This window comes from Temnothorax longispinosus, chromosome 9 (assembly GCF_030848805.1).
Source record: "Temnothorax longispinosus isolate EJ_2023e chromosome 9, Tlon_JGU_v1, whole genome shotgun sequence".
Lineage (NCBI taxonomy): Eukaryota > Metazoa > Arthropoda > Insecta > Hymenoptera > Formicidae > Temnothorax > Temnothorax longispinosus.
Window position 1 is genome coordinate 10300111 of NC_092366.1, and position 23743 is coordinate 10323853.

General features: G+C 38.0%; 1 protein-coding gene and 1 long non-coding RNA gene across 2 annotated transcripts; one reads left to right on the forward strand and one right to left on the reverse strand.

Annotated features, from left to right (window-relative positions):
- Window positions 1-1208: 1208 nt before the first annotated feature.
- On the reverse strand, window positions 1209-10420 carry LOC139819188 (sulfotransferase 4A1-like). The gene is made up of 7 exons (XM_071788385.1): window positions 9140-10420; window positions 7881-8168; window positions 6866-6965; window positions 6608-6776; window positions 6234-6354; window positions 4800-4894; window positions 1209-3629 (listed from the first exon to the last, which is right to left on the reverse strand). The coding sequence occupies exons 2-7, from the start codon at window positions 8086-8088 to the stop codon at window positions 3351-3353; spliced, it is 972 nt and encodes a 323-aa protein (XP_071644486.1). The 5' UTR covers window positions 8089-8168; window positions 9140-10420; the 3' UTR covers window positions 1209-3350.
- Window positions 10421-20335: 9915 nt separating this feature from the next.
- Window positions 20336-22803, forward strand: LOC139819182 (uncharacterized). The gene is made up of 4 exons (XR_011733628.1): window positions 20336-21786; window positions 21898-22155; window positions 22230-22419; window positions 22530-22803. It is a non-coding gene; the product is annotated as an uncharacterized lncRNA (long non-coding RNA).
- Window positions 22804-23743: the final 940 nt, after the last annotated feature.

A 23743-nucleotide genomic window follows, 5' to 3' on the forward strand; every position in this document is an offset into this window, starting at 1 on the left:
AAAGGAAGGATGAGAAGATAGAAGAGCGGGAGGAGGAGATGAAGAGACTGAAAAGAAAGGTGGAAAGAATGGAGCAAAGCGGAGGGAAAAGGAAGAGGGATGAGAGTGAAGAAAGGGCAGGGAAGAAGAAATGGTGGGCAGGGGAGGAAGGAAGGAACGAGGAAGAAATGAGAAAGAAAAATGTGATAATAAGGATCGAGAAGGAGAAATGGGAAGGGAAGGAATCAAATTGGGAAAAGGTAAAGAAACTTTTCACAGAAGGTTTGAAGGTGAAGGTGGAGATAAGAGAGGTGAGAGTGATTGGCCAGAGAGGGGCCTGGTTGACGATATTGAGGCTGGGGGATGAAGAGAAGAAATGGCGTGTGCTGGAAGCAAGGAGAAGAGCGGGGAACAGAATAGGTGTGAAGATGGATGAGGACAAGTCGGTGGACAGGAGGGATAGGGAGAGAGAAGAGAAAGAAAGAAGACTAGAAAGGAGGAGCGAAGATTGCAGGAACGCAGAAAGATCCGAGGAAGATAAGATCTCCAAAGGGATGGAGGAGAAGCTCCTCATGGACTCTGAATGAGGAAAAGGAGGAGAAGAGGAAAGAGAGTGGGCCAAGTAGAGAGGAGCCGTGACAGGAAGGAGGAAGACAGAAGAACACAACGCGGAGGAAGCAGGGGAAGAGGAAGAGGGGTGAAGGGAAGGGGGGAAGGGGTACGGGGAGGGAGCGGGAAAATAAAGATTGTTAAGTCGCAAATGGCCAGGTAATACGGGGATATGTTGTAAGAGGTTTGAGTACGTTCCTCACAAAAACGCCTTATAAGCCCTATGGGGAAAGGCAATAAACTAATCATACATAAATAGTAGAATTAAAATAAATAGTAGTTTCAGTGAAAATTAATGTTTTTAAAAATAGATACCTTATATATTATTCTCGACAGAGCTGATATTAAGTACTTTTTAGAGAAAAATATATTGTATTAACAGAACAAGATTCGTTTTATTAATTTACTAGCTGGTTACCCGGGCTTCGCCCCGGAGAACATATGTAATAAGACACGCAAATAGTCTCTCTCTCTCTCTCTCTCTCTCTCTCTCTCTCTCTCTCTCTCTCTTCCCCCTCTCTCTCTCTCTCTCTCTCTCTCTCTCTCTCTCTCCCTCCCTCTCTCTCCCTCCCTCCCTCCCTCCCTCCCTCCCTCCCTCCCTCCGGGAAATTCTACCCCTACTTCATGTATAATTCTTTGAGATTTAATCAATTATGTCCCGAAAAATTAAAAAAACCGGTTTCCAAAAAGATCGGTAACAAAAACTATACACATTATAGCGCTCCCCGTAAAATATATTTTACCCCTACTTCATATACAATTCTTTAAAATTCGGTCAATAAATTCCCGAAAAATTGAAAAAATTTCCGTACCGGTTTCCAAAAAGATCGGTAACGAAAAATTATACACTTTATAGCACTTCCCGGAAAATTCTACCCCTATTTGATCTACAATTCTTTGAAATTCGGTGAATTATTTCCCGAAAAATTAGAAAAATTAGAAAAACCGGTTTCCAGAAAATCGGTAACAAAAAACTATACACATAGTGGCACTCCCCGGAAAATTCTCGTTCATGGGAATGTCCCAGCATTATCACAAAGCGCAAACTACGGGAAATCACTCATATAAAACCGATATACAGAGAAAGAGATGTGACAAACAATTTTTACGTGTCTTGAATATAAACCAACAAGCATCTTGAGTTTGAGACTCTCCGATAAGCGATGTTATGCGAGCGGAAGAACTCGGGAGACTGAACACTAACAAGGGAAAAGAATCAAGGAGTCAAAAGGTTGCCACAAGAAAGTAACAAAATAAACAATTAAACTGACGAGATGACGTCGTCATAAACTTCGTTTAGATTATCTGTATCTCTCTGAAGATTAATAATGTTGTTGTGTTTCTTTATAAAGAACATTTCAGCTATCTCTCTCTTTTTCGTATTACACTCCTTGTGTAAAATCTTAGGATCAGACCAATTAAAATTATAGTTATTGTGTAATCTATGTTTACTCACAACTGAGTGATTGCTGAAATGCTTTTTAATATCATTACAATGCTCCTTGATTCTAGTCTCAAGATGTCTCTTAGTTTGCCCTATATAAGAAGTCTCACAGTCATCACATTCAATTTGATAAACAATGTTGGTTTCCCTATTCTTCATCAATCTATCCTTACCCCTTTTGATAACTGTGTTAAGCTTCTTCGGAATAGTGTATAATACATCGAGTCCGACATTTTTTAAGGTACGACGTATGCCTTCGCTTAAGCCCTTAATATACGGGATCGCTATATGTTTACGCGCGTCAAAAGAAACACCTGAGAGATCGCCACTATCTTTTCTGTTTTTCAATTGCAATAATCTATTATGTATCTGTTTATTCACTAACTTGGTCGGAAAACAATTATTTATAAGAATGTCTTTAACAATTTTGACATTTGTATGGTGGAACCGATCGTCAGATAACAAAACAGCACGGTCGACCGAGTTAGTAATGGTGTTAATTTTATATTTGTGTGGATGATTGGAGAAGTAATTTATATATCGTCCCGAAAAGGTCGGCTTTCTGTACCAGTTCGTAATTAGCCTCTCACCATCTCTTATGACTAATGTATCAAGAAAAGGTACAGAATTATCAACCTCAGTTTCGAAGGTGAATTGTAAACGGGGGTGATAATTATTAAAGACGTCAAGCATCACATTGACCGCATTCTTCGGCACTATGGCAAAAATATCATCTACATACCGAAGGAAAACCCGAATCTCAAAATTCAGAAGGCTAATACAGTGCGTCTCCAAATCATCCATAACTATGTCAGCTAAGATCGGTGAGAGAGGAGATCCCATAGGGCTACCAAATATTTGTTCATAGAATTGACCGTCGAAACCGAAACTGGTGGACTGTAAAATCAACTCGACAGCGTGGAGAAACTGTGACAAACTAAGTTTGGTGTGTTGAGAAATGTGGTGCCACCGCTTCCTCACGCCCTCGTACACCAAATCATTCGGGATGTTAGTGAATAAGGCCCTGACATCAAGCGATATAAGGATCTCGTCAGCACCGATATCAGCCTTCACAATCATCTTCGCAAAGGACCAGCTATCCCTAATGTAAGATCGCGGTTTAGGAATAGATTTTTGCAAAATGTCTTGCATAAAGCTCGCAACATTGTATAGTGGACTGCCAATCGCTGATACGATAATGCGCAATGGGTACCCAACTTTGTGTACCTTGGGTAAACCATATTAGTTTTGTCTATTTAAAACATGATTGAACAAAAATTTATAAATTGCAACAACAATTGTTTCTAATGCAACATATTTAACTTGGAAAAGCCAGATCCGTATCTTTTAAATTGTCAGCGATCCATTTGCTAAATCTCTCCTCAATCTCTAGTGTAAACACTTTTTTCCAACCACCCGTTGTTCCTTGCCGGATAAACATTTCTGGTGGCATCACGATGTCAGAAGTCGGCTGATTCACCATCGGATTTTTGCGAAAATTCTCTATTCTTATATGATCCACTAACTTTGCAATCTGCTCGTCACTGTAATTCTTATCAAAGAATGCAGCAATTTTTCTTATGTTTCCAGATAAATCCTGTGCAAAATAGATAAAAACGTTACGTATATTAGAAGAGTAATATCTTTAAATTAGATGCATGTAGTACTTTTAATTATCTGCTGTATTTTTTTATTATTAAATCCAAATGATATGATCAAGTATTGTATAGAAAATTGAAGTTTAATTAGTGGAATTTTACTTATATTTATAATACTTAAAATCTCAAAAATTATTAAAAATCGAAAATATTTATTTTCTTCTATCGTTTTAGAGAACAAATTGACACATGTAATAATTAAAAAAAGGACCCCGAACAAAAACCTATGGAAATGGGTTCTCGGCGAATTTGTCTGAAACTTTGGGAAAATGTTGTTCATGTCATCCTGATCAAAAGTTCTCATGGCAACAACTCTCTTTAAAGCAGTATTTTAGCTCCAGGAGACCTCAAAGATGGATATTTTATCACGCGATCACAGATGATTTCACCCATTCAGCTTTCAGAATAATGATTGTGTGTGTGGCGTGTGTGTGTGTGTGTGTGTGTAATGCATAACCCATAAAACCTAATAATCTAATGTATTGATGAATAACAGTAATAATAGTATGAACCGTCGGCATTAGCGTTATCCAATGTGCACCGCAAAAAGGTTGCTTGCGCGATCGGATTTTGCACATTATTATGGCCCTGAAAAGGACCGATTTTGTTCTCAATTCATGAAAATATATATATTATGTCTATTACTTGAAAAAAAAACCGAATCGTATTTAACACACACACACACACACACACACACACACACACACACACACACACACACACACACACACACACACACACACACACACACACACACACACACACACACACACACACACACACACACACACACACACACACACACACACACAAACACACACACAAACACACAAACACACACAATCATTATTCTGAAAGCTGAATGGGTGAAATCATCTGTAATCGTGTGATAAAATATCCATCTTTGAGGTCTCTTGGAGCTAAAATACTGCTTTAAAGAGAGTTGTTGCCATGAGAACTTTTGATCAGGATGACATGAACAACATTTTCCCAAAGTTTTAGACAAATTCGCCGAGAACCCATTTCCATAGGTTTTTGTGCGGGATCCTTTCTTTATATCTTATTTTATGTAAAACAATGCACTAAAGTAGAATTTCCTTTTATCTCACCTTTATCAGATCTTCATAGAAAAGAAACATCATATTTGCTCTGTGTCTCATCATCCAAGCTTCCTTCACGTGTTCCCAATAAGGACTCCATAGCGCTGAAATTGTCGAAGATTAGGCTTTCAGAATGATAACTGAGATAAAATTAATTAAGCTGAAAAGACTAATCAACATTTCATAAAACGGTAAATATCTATAAAAGGTCGAACCTCACCGATGACCTTGACCTTGACAGATGTTGTCAAGGTCACTCTCCTGAGTGACCTTCAGAAGGTTTTAGCCGGCGGTCGTTATTCGTTAAAAAATTATTAACAAAAAAAGTTTCGAAAATATAGCAGTTATTTTGAGTATTGGAAGGCATAAACGACTAATATTACGTTTTTATTTTAAAGCAGAGAATACTTTATTTCACGAGAAAGTCGCTACTTTACCAAAACACAACATTTAAAGCAATAAATTGTTGATAAATTAAAGTCTTTTTGTTAATGCAGTGAATACTTTATTTCGCGAAAAAGTCGCTGCTTCACCAAAACACAACATTTAAAGCAGTAAATTGTTGATAAATTGAAGTCTTTTTGTTAAAGCAGAGAATATTTTATTTCGCGAGAAAGTCGCTGCTTTACCAAAACACAACATTTAAAGCAGTAAATTGTTGATAAATTGAAGTCTTTTTGTTAAAGCAGAGAATACTTTATTTCGCGAGAAAGTCGCTGCTTTACCAAAACGCAACATTTAAAGCAGTAAATTGTTGATAAATTGTATATTGAATATATGTGAGTATTGAAAGGCATAAATGACTAATATATATGTCGAAATAGTTCACGCATATATTTTCCACGCGAGACGAGTTGTCACATAGGTTCGTGGCGCGCTTTACAAGCTTGTTTATATATATACATAATGAATTAGACAGTGCTCGTAATTAATTAATGTTTATTATGTGTATTAATTTTACAGCGGATACATTCTACGCATAATACGAAAGAAAGCATCAATTCATTCGTTAGAAGTGTATTTTTTTAAAACAAATTTTGCCCTATATAATATATGTATACTATTATTTCGTCCTGTAATTTTTTTTTGTTAAAGCAGCGACTTTTTGCGAAATAAAGTATTCTCTGCTTTAACAAAAAGACTTCAATTTATCAACAATTTACTGCTTTAAATATTGTGTTTTGGTAAAACAGCAACTTTCACGCGAAACGAGATATTCTCTACTTAAAAAAAAAAAGACGTAATATTGGTCGTTTATGCCTCTCAAAATAGCTGCTATATTTTCGAAACTTTTTTTGTTAATAACTTTTTAACGAATAATGACCGCCGGCTGAAAACTTCTAAAGGTCACTCAGAAGGGTGACCTTGATAACATATGTCAAGGTCAAGGTCATCGGTGAGATAGAGATATTTACTTTATAGATATTTACCCATAAAACTTACTGTGGTCATTCATGAAATTATTACAGAAGTGTTCGAAAGATCCCTCATACAGTTTCAAAGATTTCTGGAATTTATACCATGAGACAACCACGTCTCTTGGATTTCTTGCAACGTAGATAATCTAAGAACAAAAATGATTCTCAACGGTTACTTACAAGTTTTCGTATTCTAATCAATTCTAATATATCTCTTTGATGTATGAAATAAGATAAAAGACAACTCAAGTATACATAATTAAATGACAAAATGCTTCGACGAATTTAAAATAAAAATCTCGAAGGGGCATTGTTTACGTCTTTCAATTTTAAAAATATATGCCGTCTATATATTATAAATATGCACTCAACTAATGAAATATTCAATTGCAAACACACCTTGCAAGTACTATTTACGACTGTCGGTAACAGTTCGAGAGGCACGTGACTCTTAATAAAACGCGGCGAAAGCTTTTCACGACTTTTCACGAATTCGACGCTATTTTTCTCCGTATTAATCCTACCAGGAACGTTTTTCGCGATATAATCGTCGAACAAGACTCCTATCCTGAAAAAAAAATTAATTTTTCTTTATTTTTGCAGTCCTTGTGAAAAAAAAGATAATATTTGCATATACGTATATTATATATACTGTACTCGATATTAGGAAATCTCTCTACTAAATATTTTTGATGTGCCTCGTCGAAATTCATGTCGTTTGCCACCAACCATATAAGTTCCTGCGTCATCGTCGTACCTAGTCAACACAACACGTAAATTTAATTAATATTTGACAATAGCAAAAAATTAAAAAATTTCTGATTCCACACTTGACCACCTGAATCTGGATCACTTTTAAGAATTTCATTATTCACAATTTTTTTTATTCTTTTCAAAATTTTTGTGTTTTGTTAACATTGACTCAGGTTTTATTAACAACGACACATTTTAAAAAATTGATTGTTTGAATCAATTTTTGAAATTATGATGTTATTTAAACTATTACTATACTTTTACATATTATATTTTTAAATAATTTGAGGTAAAAAAAATTCGCAAAATTGAATTTATCAATGCTTCTAAACTTGCTTCTAAATTTGCTTTTAAACTTGTTTCTAAACTAAAAGAAGATCGAGTTAGAACAATATTCTGGAATTTATTATTTTTAAAATAAGATTATGTGGAATGTAAGCGAGGAGATTATGTGGAATGAAATGAGATTATGTGGGATAATAGTTTTGGAAAAATTTCGATTAAATTAAGGTACAATTTAATATTGTGCATTGTGATTTATCGTATAGCAAGCGATATTCGATGTTATAATATACAATTTGTAAAGCTGTACATAATATTTTAGGTAATAATAAAGAGAATATTTTAAATATTATTTTTACATATAATATTTTCATTCTGTGCTTTATGATTTTATATTTTGTGCGTTGTATCTGTATTATTGTGTATATGTTCAGGTTTTTTCTTCTACAAAGAAAGCAAGGTCACGCACACATTGATTGATAAGATTCAACATTCCATCGTATACTTCGATAATAAAATATATATTACTTATAAAAATGTTATATCACAATTTTTGTGATCTAGAATCGCTCTTTTAAATTCATTATACCTACTTCCAAGTACAAGTTTCAAGATCTAAATTTTGAAAACGATTTACCTGATCTAGGATATGTAATGACCCATGTATCATCCGGACGAATTTCAAAATTATATATGTTGTCGCCCTCCTCGACATATTTATACGGCAAAAACCATTTCTTCTCACATATTTTAACGAAACCGCGTTTAAAAAACGGATAGCATTTTGATAAATCAGCCGCCAGCTCATCCTTGACGCATTCCACTTTCAGATCCTTAAATGACATGTTTCGTTAAAAGCCTCCTCCTCGTTGATTGGGTTGTTTGAAATATCTCTCGAGTGTCTTCGCGACAGGTACCACACTGACTAACAAGAAGCGAAGCTCTTGCGATGATATGTACAAGGTACACCCAGGTAGCACATATACGTTTCAGAAATGTTTTATAAGTGTTTTTCCGAAACGTTTTATAACCGATTTCTAGAAACGTTTCTCATGAGTAAAAATGTCCATTCGAAAAACGTTCGATGAAACGTTTCTTTTCCAATAAAATAACGTTTAAAAAACTATTATAGAAACGTTTTGTTTTAATGATAAAGACATTTAAAATTCCTACTTTTCACGTCTTTTGAACGTGTTTATGGCGTCTTTGAGACATCCGTGAAAATGTTCTAAAAGCTTTATGCATATACCATCTATGACGTCTATTCGTTTTCGAAGAAATTCCTGAACTGGTGCACATTCGTGCAATAAGTTAAAGTGAAACAAAATATACTTGTCTCACTCTAACTTAATTAGATTACTGATGTGCACCAGTTCAGGAAGTTCTTCAAAACGGAACACACGTATAAATGTTCTTTCAATGGCCACGTTCAGCAGAACGTTTATTTTGCAACTGTTTTCTAAGCTCAGTTGGAAGTTTTCTAAACTCAGATTTGTCCGATGACAAATAGATTAAGACCGGTAGGACAAAATTAATTTAAGTAAATAAGTGGATATATGTGCATGGAGAAAATAATTTATTTTGTGCAATATAAATTTAATAATTAGTGCAATATATATTTAAATGTTTCAAAAAAGGCTATTCAAGCTATTATATATATAAATAAAACAAATTATAATTTTAAAACAAAAAATTTAACAAATAGGTATTTTTATTAAAACTGTAGATATATACGTAAAAAATACGTTTCTTAAATCATGGTTTCAAAAACATTTTTGTTCAAACGTTTCTTAATGGTTCTTTACGCGGTTATAAAACTATGTGTACGTTTAAAAAACGTATATGAAATTAATATGTGCTACCTGGGCAGTAAGGTTCTTTAATTCGCTAACTCACAGTAGATCCGTAGTAGAAGACGAACACGAAACGAACGACTGAGTTCTCGGGTTATTAAGTACGTTCTCACCCTCCTCCTCGTTCAACCGCCGTCCATTCGTCCGTCCGTCTCTATCTCTTTCTCTCTTCACGTATCCCAACCCCGGACCCTGTCTCTCACCGTTCACGGCTTTCTTTCCGCATTCTGAAATTCCACGAGAGCAGGTGATGATTTCTAATGGCGGTGCGCTACAACACCGGACGTGCTCCTTTCCGTTTTTCTCCGTCCGTTCTTCCTACTTCTCCTCCTTCTGCCGCGGCAGCAACAGGGGTCAGGGGATCTCCGGCCGCGCCGCTCTTCTCTCTTACCCCCTACTGCCACTCCGAGGAGGAGCTCCTCCGGCAATCCTCGAGCTCCGCTACTACCGCCCGTCCTCCTCTTTCTTCTCTGCCCTACCGCGTGAGGCGTGATCGCCGCTATTGATCTCGTGATCCCCGCAGATTAATGTAACACGGTATAATTTCCTTGCCGGAATTTTTCGCGTCACGTGGGAACGTCTGGCAGCAGTTTTTAGACGGTGCGCACGGTTACAAGACACGCTTGTGACTGCAAAGTTGCTTCGTAATTCTGGAAGAAGACGCTCTTGATTAATTAAACGTATCTGACGCGTTCAATATTTATTTAATAATATTAAAATAAAGGATTTTGTTTTAATCTTTCTGTTTTTTAAAGTTTTTTTTATTAGATGGGTCACCGCAAACTGCGTAATCATGGCCGATTATTTTGACGCGACTTATAAGCGCATAACCGTAGACTTTCTAGACTAAACCGTTCCACCTGTCGTGGCGTGATTCAAGGTCAATGTCGTTTATGATCACGACTGACCTTCGTCACTGTCGTTGTCCGATAGCTCGTGAAAGCTCGTAGGAACGGGAGACTCTGTCGCCATTTAATTCCTTCATTCCTAGACGATGCCATATGGCTTCATTTTTCAGTATCAAGTGTATGTATACGACGAGGCTTACCTTAAGATGCATCACCGTTAATAGGAAATTATACGATAAATTTGAATTTAATTCATTTCTATTAAAAATTTACTTATGTGAATTAAACTTTCGTCATATGCTGGATTTTTATTAATTTTTCCTCAAAGCTAGAAATAATGATATAAAAATTCGGAAGATTATAAAATATTTTGTGAAGGCTTATAAATTAATTTTTATAAACTGTCACGTCTTTTTCGCGCCCGAGGCGCACGACGGATCAAAAAGGTTAGGGAGTCGAGTAGGATGGTAAGCCTCTCCGACGGTTCTCTCGTACAGTCCGACTATTCCATAACCGAAATTTCTAGTGTTGGTCATCAGACGTGTAAATTCGCGTCCACTAATGTACACTAAGATCGCAAAAAACGAGAGAGAGAGAGAGAGACGCAAGACGTGATAATTTCGGCGTGCGAGGAATCGGCTAGCAGAATCTAGTAATAACAAGCCTCGCAAATAGAAAGCAATTACAAGTCTCGAGTGAAAGTTTTATGAAAACCCAGACGTTTGTAACAGCGCGTAACGCATCGTGTTGCGTGTTGGTCTCGATATAATCCCGACGAGACTCGCCAAAGAGGGACTGACGCGGGATACGGTAGTATGCGGATCGAAACGATTTACCTCGATGTGAGAAACCGTCAAACCGTGAAGAGGCGCGACCAAGAGTGCATTATCTGAGCGGATTTAAGGGGATGTTGGAGTGAAGGCCAAACTTCCTCGATGTCGATAATGTCAAACATTTTTAACCTTTGTTGTGCACACCTCTTCGAAATTACGTATTATGTACAGGGGGCATTTCATACCCCAAGTCACTTAAAACCACGGTCTTATATACAGGTCTGGAAACTTCAGTGGTGGGGGCACGGTCTTACAGACCGTGGCTGTGACCGAAAAAGAAAATCGTTTGGGGTAACGTAGTACCCCTACTTAACCGTTTATGTTCGACTTTTATCACAGTAAAATATATTTCAGATTTTTTGTAAAAATCGGTTACAAAAAATTATACACTTTATAGCACTCCCGGAAAATTCTACCCCTGTTTCATATATAATTCTTTAAGATTTGGTTAATTATTTCATTTTTGCTGTTCTTGCACAGCAACTGATTAAAACTTTGTAAAGATTTTGTGGAGTTAATTTTACTGTTTCCATATACTTTTATAACTTTTGACTACCTTTCAAATAAATAATAATCGACAGAATCTGTTTTACTTTCCATTTTTTGCGATTTTTCCCATCCGACAGTTTTTCGTCATTTCCTCTACTTCAGACGTTCAAAGAAATATGTTTTTTTTAAGAAACAAAAAAGTCGCTTACATGCCTTTGAAGGTTGTCTATTCGTCTTTCAAAATTTGTTGGATTTTTTAAAATCGGTGAATTTTATGAAAAACTACAGCATTTTTTATAAAAATAGTCATTTTAGCCCAATTTTTGGTTCTTTTTTTTGTTTTTCGAAATTTTTTAATTGTTTTCTTTTTACTACCGCAAATTGATTACTACTATCGTCTTCCCTATTAAAAAACAAACTAAATTATCTATTAGAAAGTTGTCTAACAACAAATAGAAACATTATACACGCGGTACAAGTTTGGGGTAATTTAATACCCCGCTTGGCCTTTCACGTATATGAGAAAATTCATATTACCTCTCTAGAGTTAAATATGAGAAACGAATCCTATCGAATGCCATATTGGATAATCCAAATTTAAAGTTTATATATGATTATATAAAATTATATATAATTATATATAATTTTTTTTATATTTGTAACACACCAAATTTAATAAATTCTATTATGTGAACAATAAAATATATGTGTACGCATACATATAAAAATAAAATCACATTATTAGTATTTTTACGCGAATTTATTATTTATTATTTCAATCAAACATTTAAAAAATATATATATTTATATCTAATTTGGCGCAATTATATATAAGTTTGTATATAATTTAATGTATCTCAACTCGAAAAAAATTCTAATATAACTTTGTATAATTTGATATGGAGTTATAAATATTTTGATATAATTGCATATAAATGAATAAATAAACAGATCTTATTATATATGATTATATATAATATGATGTAATTAGATAAAATTGTATATAAACATTTTTTCCCGGTTTAAAACGAGGTGAAAATTACAAAAGTAAACAGATTTTACAAGATTTCGTCACTTTTGTAATTTTCACCTCATTTCAAGATACACAATCAACCCCGAGATTAAATAACAAAGGTGCTCGATTCACCACAGTCCATCATCCACGCTCCACAGTCGAGTCGCGTTCACGAGGGAGAAGACACTACGTGTTTATGTCCTTTCGTAATTCTTCGCCCGCCGACAAGGCGCTCAATCCTTTGGACGTTTCTCGAGTTTCGTTCGTTTCGCGGAAGCGAGGGTTTTTTTCGGATTGTGTCAGCAAAACACCGTCTCGCGCCGCGAGATCATTCGGATCTATCTCGTCGAAGGTGCGTCGAATCTGGTGAGAGAAGACCTGCGAGGGGAATCGTCCGCGACGAGAGTAATCGATTGAAACGACGATGAGAGATAGTCCTTCAGAACATTTTATAAAACAACGAGATCCTCGAATTTACAATGGTTGCTACAAAAGGTTCGTCACAAAGTTGTGTGCAAGGACACATGATATTGAAGCAATTTTGATTTAACTTCTCGCGGATTATAAGAAATGCATCAAATTGAAATTTTTTGATGCATTTCTTATAATCTGCTAAAAAAAACTTAAATAATTTTATTTTAAAAAATTATTAGTAAGAAAGACGAACGTTTTGTGGTAACCTAATTTATATTATTATATTATGTTATAAATTTTCCTTCTTAATTTTTTAAACGTAAGAAAATATGTACAATTTTTTAGCCGTCACAAATGAAGATGAAAGCGAACAATACAATGAAAATACAATACAGAACGGGACAAGCAGAAAACGTAAATATGTTACATCACTATAATTAAAGAAAAAATAATAATAAAGATTATAATGTTACCGAACAGAATGTAATAGATAATCCATGTATGTAAAATTATTTTTTATTTGATTAATTTTAGATATTAAGACATTTGTAATACATATTATTTTCATACTTAATTTTGCTGTAATATTATTTTTTGCGAGCTTTCCTTAATGATATATTTTTATTATATAAAAAATACACTGTATTTACTCGCACACTTTCTATACACTTTACTCGGAGCCTCGGAGCCACTCAAAGTTATTGATCGCTATGTCTAGTTATGTTGTCGCTATTGTTTATCGAGGGGTACGAGACCCCTCAATAATCTAACGGCAAAGTTCGATATTTTATCGACAACTTTAACGACATTTATCGTTACACTGAATTACAGAATACCACTTTTCGTTATAGTGTCGTTAAGTCTGCATAACGATATCCCTAGCTAGTAAAATTGTCGTTAAAAAGTTAGAGAATAGGCATACGACAAACGATCTGCATCGTCAATTAGAGCGAACAATGCGATCTTCGATCATTCTGAAGATGGTGCACCCGTCTTCACATTGTACATCAAAAAACATTTTTTTTGCATCTGGAGTATCTTCTCCAACAAGAATGCGTCTGAATGTTCAAGCCTAAATCGGGATTGATTGAATTTTTCACCGATATACAATTACAATTTTGTGACAAAAATAGCAAAGTTATACCTTAACCATTGATTCTAAAGAATATGTTGAGAAAAATAGTGATTTCTTATGTAGGTAAAGAAACTATTCAATACTGAAAATTGGGATCAAATCGAGTCAGAGATGCAATTTGGTCGGTGTGCCGTATATACACCGCGGGTGTAGGTCACGAGGTTCGGTGTAATATCGTCACAGTACAATACACCTGTGCATACACGCGCGTGCCGCCGTGAAAATTCTTCGGCAAACACTTGCGGCACGGCCTCGCGCGATTGATTCCGCACGCGAAGCTGATTCTTCAGCGCGATCCTTTCGCATAGTAGTGCCCGGCGACTCCGGCGAGTCGCTGGAAAGTTCTCTCTCTTCTGCCCCACTAAACACAGTAACTGCAAAGGAGGACGTGGACACGAGAAGAGACTTAGTCAGAATGATGGTCTTTAACAAAGTGACAACCTCTTTTCCCAATTTTTATTTTTAATCAAAATTACTTACAACAAGCAGAGTTATCAGTAAAATTTCGATACATTCAAAAAGATTAATAATATTGAAATAAAATAAATTTTTTAATAAATAAGAGTATATAGCTTAGAAATTTTTAAAATAAAGTATGAGGAAAATACTATTTTTTGTGAGCTACGAAAGTAGAATAATTATAAGTATTTCGAAGCTTTTCTGTATCAGTTACCGTAGAACAAATATCGCAAATTGTTGTTTTCCAAGTTAAACATGGCAGTACACATGGTTGTACTTTGAAAGCTACACGTCATTTGGAACGGTCGCGCATAATTGCCGAGTCTCCAGTTTCTTTCGCACGCGGCTTCTAATTGCTGTCCTCCGGCTGACGTCGCCATTATTGTTACATTTCTAATCGGACCTTGAGTTAGGGAAATTCCCAGATGAGACTACGCGTTCGCATTTCTGTCTATGTGGACATTGTTTGAAACTGCACGATTACCGCGCGTTTAGAAATACGCGCTTCGTATATGGCATAGCATAATTGGATAGTAGGATGTAATGTGTTTAACTCTCGAGAGAGCGGGATCAAAAGTAACGCGGGGCAAAAGTAACAACTCAAATATCTATAGTTATAGGCATAGATGCGCATGCGTCTGTTGGTTAACGGATGAAGCTGAACAAGCTATAACGTGTCTCAGAACGCCTCGGCCTGGGTATTGAGTATAAACTATAGATATTATCTATAGTATTAACTATATAGATATTTAAGTTGTTACTTTGCCCCGCGTTACTTTTGACCCCGCTCTACCCTACTCTAAAATTTCGCACAAACTGTCGCATGGCGCATTCCACGCGTCACACAAGTCGCACGAATTTGATCTAGAAAATTTCTAACATCAGAATATTGCTTCAATGAGTAGAGTTGAAATAAAGTATAGCGTGTTTTTAAATAGATTTTTGTAATTTTCATCGTGGTGTAAGTAAATAACAGTCGTATAAAATTTTACACAGAGATACATTAAAAGTTTCTTTGACTTTCATAATAATCCAAGAATATGCAAGAAAGTTGGGAGTCTAGACTGTACGGCAAACAAGTATGCCGTGTGTACTTTTTTCTGGCACTTGGAAAAGAGTGCGGAGTAATGTCAACGGCCTTGCCGGAGTCTCAGAAGCCTCGCCTCTGTTTGCCCGACATGTGTTAGCGTTAATTACCACCTTCGTGCGTCCCCAAGGAACTTGCGCCGTCTCTCTAATTCCGTCTTTTATTCGCCAAATCTGCTCCTAGCAGTGCCTAGATGCCTAGATAAATGCGCGTTGCAAGCCAAAGAGAGGAACAAGACACGTCGACGGTGGAAGCGTGAAAAAGCGACGCGATTGAAGGCAGTCTCTAATTAATTGTCAGGATGAGCGACGGGTTCTAGTAATTATTGGACTATCATTATTAGCCGGTTCTCTCATCAACCCAAACAACCGAGCTGAGGTATTCACAACTCGAAGCGCTTATGCAAGAAGGGATTAACTTCTTAGAAGAGTGCTAGAAGTATATAAGTAAAGCGACGTGCTAGGATTATGGCAAGAAGACGCGTGGTAGTCTGTCGAGTATTTTCTTTGGCATTCAAAGTAGTAATTATTAATCACCATTTTATGTAAGCCTCTAAGGGAAAGATAAACTCTGTTCCTTCTTGAAGTAATGGATGGTTCTTTCTTAAAAATTAATTTAGTTAAAGGTCGAAAATAATATTAAGCTCGAAAATTATAGCTCGATATTTTAAGAATATATAATAAGCTCTATATCCTTAAACTTAATACTTTATTAAACATATAATGATATAATTTGGTATTATATTATTTGGTAATATGTTAACTCGGTATATTGACGATTATTGTGATCATCTACTTTTTGTAAACAATAAAGGGAAGTGAAATAAAAGAGTTATAATAAAAAACTATTTCAAAACTTTGGATTAACGATTCTTACGTGCATCCGCGTGTGTTTCCAAAACTATGCCTTTGCATTAAATCAACGCGTTTGAAACAATTTACGCATAACTTTAATATCGTGCTGATCATCTTCGACCAACATAGATTCGACGAAAGGGAAGGCGGCGAAGCCTAAAATAACCCTATTACCTCCAACGTTTTTTCGGCCCCTTTAATCCTCCAACCATGCACTTTCAAGTCAGACGTGTTTTTCAAAATGTTAATAGCTTTGAAAAATTCGCCAAAAATTATTATAATATCTTTGTATCTTCGACTAAAAATCAATGTAAATAACATTTGGAAATCATTTATTTAAATATTTTTTTACAAGTATTAGAAACTCCGCCTTTTTACGAGTGTTAGGAACTCGTGGGACACGAAAGGGCGGGTTGGAGTGAATAGGGTTAAATGACGCAAAGAAGACCCGGAGGGCGTTTCAGAAACTATAAGACAGAAGTCAAAGCTCCTCGAGACAATGCTAAATCTCAAATTTAGCTTTCGGCTATTTATAACAAAAATTGAAGATCTAGATTGACGAAGTTCGCACACGTCACTCAAATGCCAATACTAATGGAACCTGAAATAAATGATAATCACTCATAAAAACTAATTTCGGGCCGATAGTTACTCAAGAAGATTCTAGGTTGCAAGTAATTACACTCCTGCCGATATCTCTACTAAAAGATAGATAATTTTCGAGATTATTAGTTGTTTATAATATTACACAAAAAATCAATTTATTGATAACTATTTTAGACTTTACGTAGACGTGTATTACACAATTATGTATTACACGTTGTGACGTGACATTTGTCGCGTCCTCCGCCCAGACGGTAGCTCGGCCGAGGGGAAGGTCAGGGATGGCGCCTCGACTCGGGTCGAAGAAGGGCTACCCGCGTTAACTAACCTTTTCTAGCTAAATTCCGTAGGGATGACAGGTGGTGCTGGAGCGTGGGATCACCGACCGAATGTAACGACGATAGTCGCGACGAGGGAGGAACGGGCGCTCGGAGGACGCACGGCGGAGTGGTCGGCCGACGGGCAGGCTACCGGGACCTGCCGCTGGAAAAGCGCCGGAAATGTCTCGCACAGCGTAACACGGCCCCGCCGCAGCTTAACCACGGGTGCACCACCGCGACTGCAGCGCGGGTGGACGACCTGCACGCTTTATCCGACGGCACCCGGAGGGCCGAGCGGCGCCGCCACGGTCTGATCAGCCGGGCGGGAAACCGCGAGAAGCCCACGCACAACCAGCAGCCAAATCAAACGTGCCGCGGGAAAATGGCGGAAATCGTCTGCAACGTCGCGAACAAGGCGACACACACGACCAATCGGCGGGGCGGAAGAACCGCGAGCTTGAGGGCGCACGTGCGGGGGCCCGGCGTGGTCCCGCCGAGCCGACCGCTCCTCACTGTCGATCTAGCCGCGGACGAGGAGCCACCCCTGGAGCGCCCCGACGCCGCCGAGCAGCAGCGAGCAGCCTAACTGTAAGATCTCCACTCCGGTGCTGCCTAATAATTGAGGGCTCGATCTCGGTCGCGACCCGGCGCCAGTAAATGCGTATATCGAATAGAGTACCGTGTGAATCGGCCTGATTACGTGTCGTACTTAAATACCGGCTCCCGCCATTGTGGATGCCGGGAAGATTATCGCGGCTGCTTGTCGGGACCGCGGGCACGTGGCCGGCCGGGATCGTAGCCAGAAACATTTCTGAAAGCCCTACTCGAAAGCTTGCGTATGATCAGCAGTCAATTCGCGGTTATCGCCGTGCGTGTTTTGTGAATCGTGGACGGAAGCGTGCCGCGGGCGGTACGCTCCGGTGGATGTTGTACTTAGTGTTGCATATTTAGTCCAGTCAAAATACGGAAAAAAGGGGGGGGTACCTAGAAAAAATTGCAACACAAGGTTTTATTACGTCATTGTGTTCAGAAAAATATACTGAACAACATATTCAAATTCCGCCATTTTCCGCTATCCCTATAAGTATGTTTTTTATTAACAATTTATAAGCAAATTCGTTTTTTTCCACAAATACGATGAATTTTGAAATTTTTGTAGAGATCAAAATTGTAGAACAGACAAATATCTACAAAAAATGTTCTTATGAGTTTTTTGAAATATTTTATATTATTTGAGATATTTGCAACAAGAGCTACTAGGCTACGCGCGGAGCGGAGCGGAGAGTTCTAACAAGCACACGGCAGTCTCTACCGGTCGCTGCTAGTTCTCTAGGTTCTACAAGGAACTTGAGTTGGTTCTCGATACTAGTATATGTGTCTATGTATACACACATATATATGTAGGTCCGGAAGTATGTTCCGGGACTTTTATTTTTGATATCGGTATATTCCAGGACTGTACATTTCAAAAAACGTAAACAGTCCCGGAGCATACCTTAGTCATTAAAATCCGTCCATACCAATTTTGGACAGAGGGGGGGTAAAAGTGACGTGGATTGTCCCATATATGTATATATATATACATATATATATATATATATATATATATATATATATATATATATGTGTGTGTTTGTGTGTGTATACATAGACACATATACTAGTATCGAGAACCAACTCAAGTTCCTTGTAGAACCTAGAGAACTAGCAGCGACCGGTAGAGACTGCCGTGTGCTTGTTAGAACTCTCCGCTCCGCTCCGCGCGTAGCCTAGTAGCTCTTGTTGCAAATATCTCAAATAATATAAGATATTTCAAAAAATTCATAAGGACATTTTTTGTAGATATTTGTCTGTTCTACAACTTTGATCTCTACAAAAATTTCAAAATTCATCGTATTTGTGGAGAAAAACAAATTTGTTTATAAATTGTTAATAAAAAACATACTTAGGGATAGTGGAAAATGGCGGAATTTGAATATGTTGCTCAGTATATTTTTCTGAACACAATGACGTAATAAAACCTTGTGTTGCAATTTTTTCTAGGTCTAATCGTATTTTGACTGGACTAATTCGGGTATATTGTTGCGTGTCGTGTGCGGGAGTCCCGTGTGCGTGTCGGGAGGGACCGCGCCGGGCACCTCGTGGTGTATCGCGAGCCTCGCAGATATTTTGCGTCGCGTGCGCGGGCAAATATTGTCGCGTTTGCTCGGGGAAGAATCTCGCGGGTGCGCCATTATATGGCGTTGCGTACATTGTGTCGTGCGTGTGAGAATTGTTTATGTCGAGCGTAGAAGAGCCGTTTATGTCGAGCGTATGAGAACTGTTATGTCGGGTGTATGAGAATTGTTTATGTCGTGCGTATAAGAATCGCCGTGCGTTCGGGATCTGGGGATTAAGGCGTGGGCGGATTGGCGTTATCGCGGGGTCGCGCTTATACGAATCGAGATTGCTGGGCTCGCTTGAGAGCTTTGTTCGCGAAGGGAGTCTCGCGGGCGCGGGTGTGAACATCACTCCGCGCGTGCTGTAACGGCCGATCCGATTACCGCGTTGGTACCGGCCATTCGAGCGATATCCGGCCTTGGTTTCCCGATACGATTTGTTTGTTTTTTATGTGAAATATATTTGATTAATATCGTTTATTGTCGAGCTTTATTTTGTGTGTTGCTTGCGTCACGCTCTTTCTCCACCTTCGCGGAACTACGCACTGAGCTCGCGACGAGGCTAAGGAGGCGGACGTTATCGAGACGTGGTGCGCGTCTATAATCGCACCTGGCGCCCAATCGAAAAATTTCGCCCAAGACCTCAGATACGGGAATTACGGTAAGAGATGTGACCTCGTTATCCTCTTAGAGCTATCGTCCGGCAATCAGCGGGTTAATTTGCAGCCGCGCTCTTTCGGCCAGCGAGACCGAGGGAAATCGGGTTGCAACGTCGTTAAAAATACATATCACGTGTTGCATTATGAAGAAGTCTCAAAACGTCAGCGGTAACAACGTGATTTTCAACAAACGCTGCGCACATTCAACGAGATGCATTGAAGCATCGAGCACCTTTCCGTTTTCTAGCGGACGGACACGAAGGACGCGCGCGTCCGCCCGAAGGAGGGAAAGCTGCGGTGATTGGGGCCTCGTAAAGACAGTGAAATTCGTCATAACTGCCAATTATCGACCGCCGACCTTTAACGTCGAGTCGACAATTATCGCTTTAAGGGGATCCTGCAGTGACTGGCGAACTTCCTCGATGTCGATAATGTCAACCTTTCTAATTTTGTTTTCCCTATATCTGTCTTTGTCTAACGAAATGACATCTGTCCTTTTTTCGATTGCTCGCCATCTCTCGCAAGATCCGGCAACTACTGTTGCTGCTCTTCTTGTCATTTGCATCCGTATTTGCATTACTAAAATAATTTTTCGATGGATCTTTTTTTGTACGCATTGAATCTTACTTCTACTTGCACGATATTATTCCTACATGTTTTCCCAAGGGCAGATGATAAAAATTATGTATGTATAAACTGCAGAATTTTTGTTTTAAGCAAATATTGTCGTCAGGTGACAGCTGCGTATGTGCCCAAATAAGTAACATTTTTAATTTTTTGGCGTTTTTGATATAAAATCGCGTTTTCTGCCCTAGATTTTTGTGCGTACTTTAATTCTAGACCAAAAACTTGCAATTCTGTAAAGCCAATTAAAAGATCCATCGAAAAACGATAATGTCGGTAAATCATACGGCTGCAGGATCCCCTTAAGGAGGTTCGCGTATTACTTGTGAGTCAAAAATGCGATTGAAATAAATGTCATTACAGCGATCCCGAATTATATGCAATATTAGTATAATGAATTGTGGATGCTACTTACGTGCTATATTCTTCGTCAATTATTAGTGTATAGAATATTAACTATTATATAAGAGTGTCAACGACTTCTCGGGAATACACTTGGCAACGTTGCATCTTCAGTGACCGACTATGGCGAGTGACAACGGAACGGTTTCGTGAGCGGAGCAGGCGGAACGGACGCGCGAAAAGCGAAGAACGCGACGTTGGGCAGTAATATCGTCGAGAAGCCGCGGTCGTTCATTATCCGGCGAGAACTGCAGGATACTCGCCCGGCGAGGGAGCACACGTGCGATTCTCGCGCGTCTTCGCGTCGTCATATAGGTTACATTCAGCGTGCACACGGAGATCGGGGTAACAACCGACCTGAGTCAGGAGTTGATCTCTCGTTACCTCGACGCGGAAGCGTGCCCGCGCGAAGGATAGGAGCGACCGAAAAAGAACGGCGAGAAAGACGAGAAAAAGTGAGAGATAATCGCCGTCGCGCAACCGCCGTTTAATTATGATGACCGTAGACCCGGACGACGACATCGAGAAGCTGCCGCATATACAGTGGGACAGTACGGCGGTTCCCGGGCCATCCGGCTGCATGTTCCCCGGCAAGATGACACCGTTGGAATGCCAAATAGCCGGTCATCCCTTCAATGGCGAGAAACAAACTATCGGTATGTTGGTATGCAGACGGTCTGAAGAGGCTCAGCCGATATAAAGGCCGATTTTGTACAAAAAGAAAAATCAAGTGGATAGAGAATGTTGTTGTTGCTAACAAACGAAGACACACGGCATATCAAAAACCAGGTAGATATATAAAACATGTAATCTGCGATACCTATCAACATGACCTCTTTAATTTCTTGAACTGTGCTTAGAACGGCGATATTATTTATTCTATTTATACTTTTTATATAGCTGAGAATAATTATTTAAAACTCACTGGACGTTGACTGATAGATTTGCACTTGCTCGCCGATGAGTTGTGGTGCAAGTTATGTAACGTTCCAACATCGCTGCGGCATGTAACGAAAGAGGATCGTATTGGACTTGCCAGCATCTTTTACATCACTTGCCAGCTATGTCAGACGGTATATCAAGTCAACACATCAAAAATAGAAGAATCGTCAAGATTTTCGAAACCAACATGCACAGTCAACACTAAAGTTGTTATCGGTTAGTAACAAGTGGATTTTTTAGCATGATTTATTGAGAAAATTTGATTTTATAGTAATTACTTGTTATTACAGGAACACTTGAAAGTGGAATTGGAGTAACTCATTCAAATAAAATTCTATCGGCGGTAAATGTTCCTGTAATGTACACTTCTCTTTATAAACGCTGTGAGAGAAGGGCAGGCAAATCAATTGAATGTCTCGCTAATGAAAGTTGCTTGGAAAATTTGAAGATTGAAAGAGCGCTAACGATTGAAAAAGAAGGGTAAGAATAATTTTTATTTGGTCTATCTAATCTCTACTAGTATGTGTATGTATGACCGTGTTTTTTTTTTTTGGTCGCTTGAGTGCCTCAAACACGAATTAAATCCTCAGGAACCAGATGCTAAATCGTCGGAGATCTCAACAAGTATGGTAACAAAAATTACAAAAGCTGGAATAACTTTGGAAGATTTTTTGCAATCGTATAACACAAGTGGACGTCGAGGAATTGAAATTCTTCTAGGGCAAGATGTCGGTGGTCATCCACGAGTTACGAAAACAAAGAAAGTAATCGACGGTTTATCGTATAAATTAGCCAAACTCACAGAAAAATCTAAATTAATTAATACTACATAATTGTATTTTGTGGGATATTACAGGATATGTTATCTGCTAAATAAAAAATAATAGTAGTTCTCAAAATGTAATTTCCCTTACTTACTGTCCCATTGCATTTTTCAAAATAAAATGTACTAAAAAATCTACAAAAATTCACGCAGAATTGTTTTGTGGGATATTACAGGATGTTATCTGCTATATAAAAATAATAATAGTTATAGAAATGTAATTTCTCTGAATTACTGTCTTATTGCAATTTTCCGGAATTTGATGCACTAAAAACTCTTCAAGAATTCACGTAGAAATAATTTTTTTTTTTTTTTTCAAGTTCTCTCGGATGAGAGAAACTTAGTGCCTTCAGCTCCGTCCCGGAGTTATATAGCACAGAGAAATAGATGTCAGGCAAAATTAGGTTAGATTCGCATCAGCTGTTGCGCTGCGGCGTTGCCAAGTCTGTCACTGCCAATTCGATCCGCGAGGTAAAAGTACTTTGTAACAATAAAGCCTTTTATTACTCGAAAGACAACTTAAAGCCCCATAATTTACATAAACACTTCACACAAATAATCGCAAAACTTGAGCAATATTGACCGTATAGTTTTTTTGTAATATTATTCAGAAGTTGACCACTTTTAGCCTATACCCTCATAGAGAAAGTCGGTCCGAGGTAGATTATTACTGGTTTAGTACACACTTAGCCAACTTAGGACTTTGAAAAACTAACATTTGATAGATGAAACATCAAGGATTGTGTAAAGACTTTAAAAATCGGACTTTACCGTGTGGATTGAAGGCTTTATCGTCACAAAGTTCCAGGTTCCGGCGTAGAATAAGCGATTCCCGGTCGTTGACGCTCTCATACCCCGACATATATTTACTAATATTCTATACAGTAATAATTGACGAAGAATATAGCACGTAAGTAGCATCCACAGTTCATTATACTAATATTGCATATAATTCGGGATCGCTGTAATGACATTTATTTC

Excerpts from the sequence above, each read along its gene's own strand:
- LOC139819188 (XM_071788385.1), bottom strand. The coding sequence starts at position 8,088 with ATGTCATTTAAGGATCTGAAAGTGGAATGCGTCAAGGATGAGCTGGCG. Across the intron at positions 6,355-6,607 it reads TCGTAAATAGTACTTGCAAG|ATTATCTACGTTGCAAGAAA; the intron begins GTGTGTTTGCAA and ends TTTTGTTCTTAG. Across the intron at positions 4,895-6,233 it reads TAATTTCATGAATGACCACA|CGCTATGGAGTCCTTATTGG; the intron begins GTAAGTTTTATG and ends CGACAATTTCAG.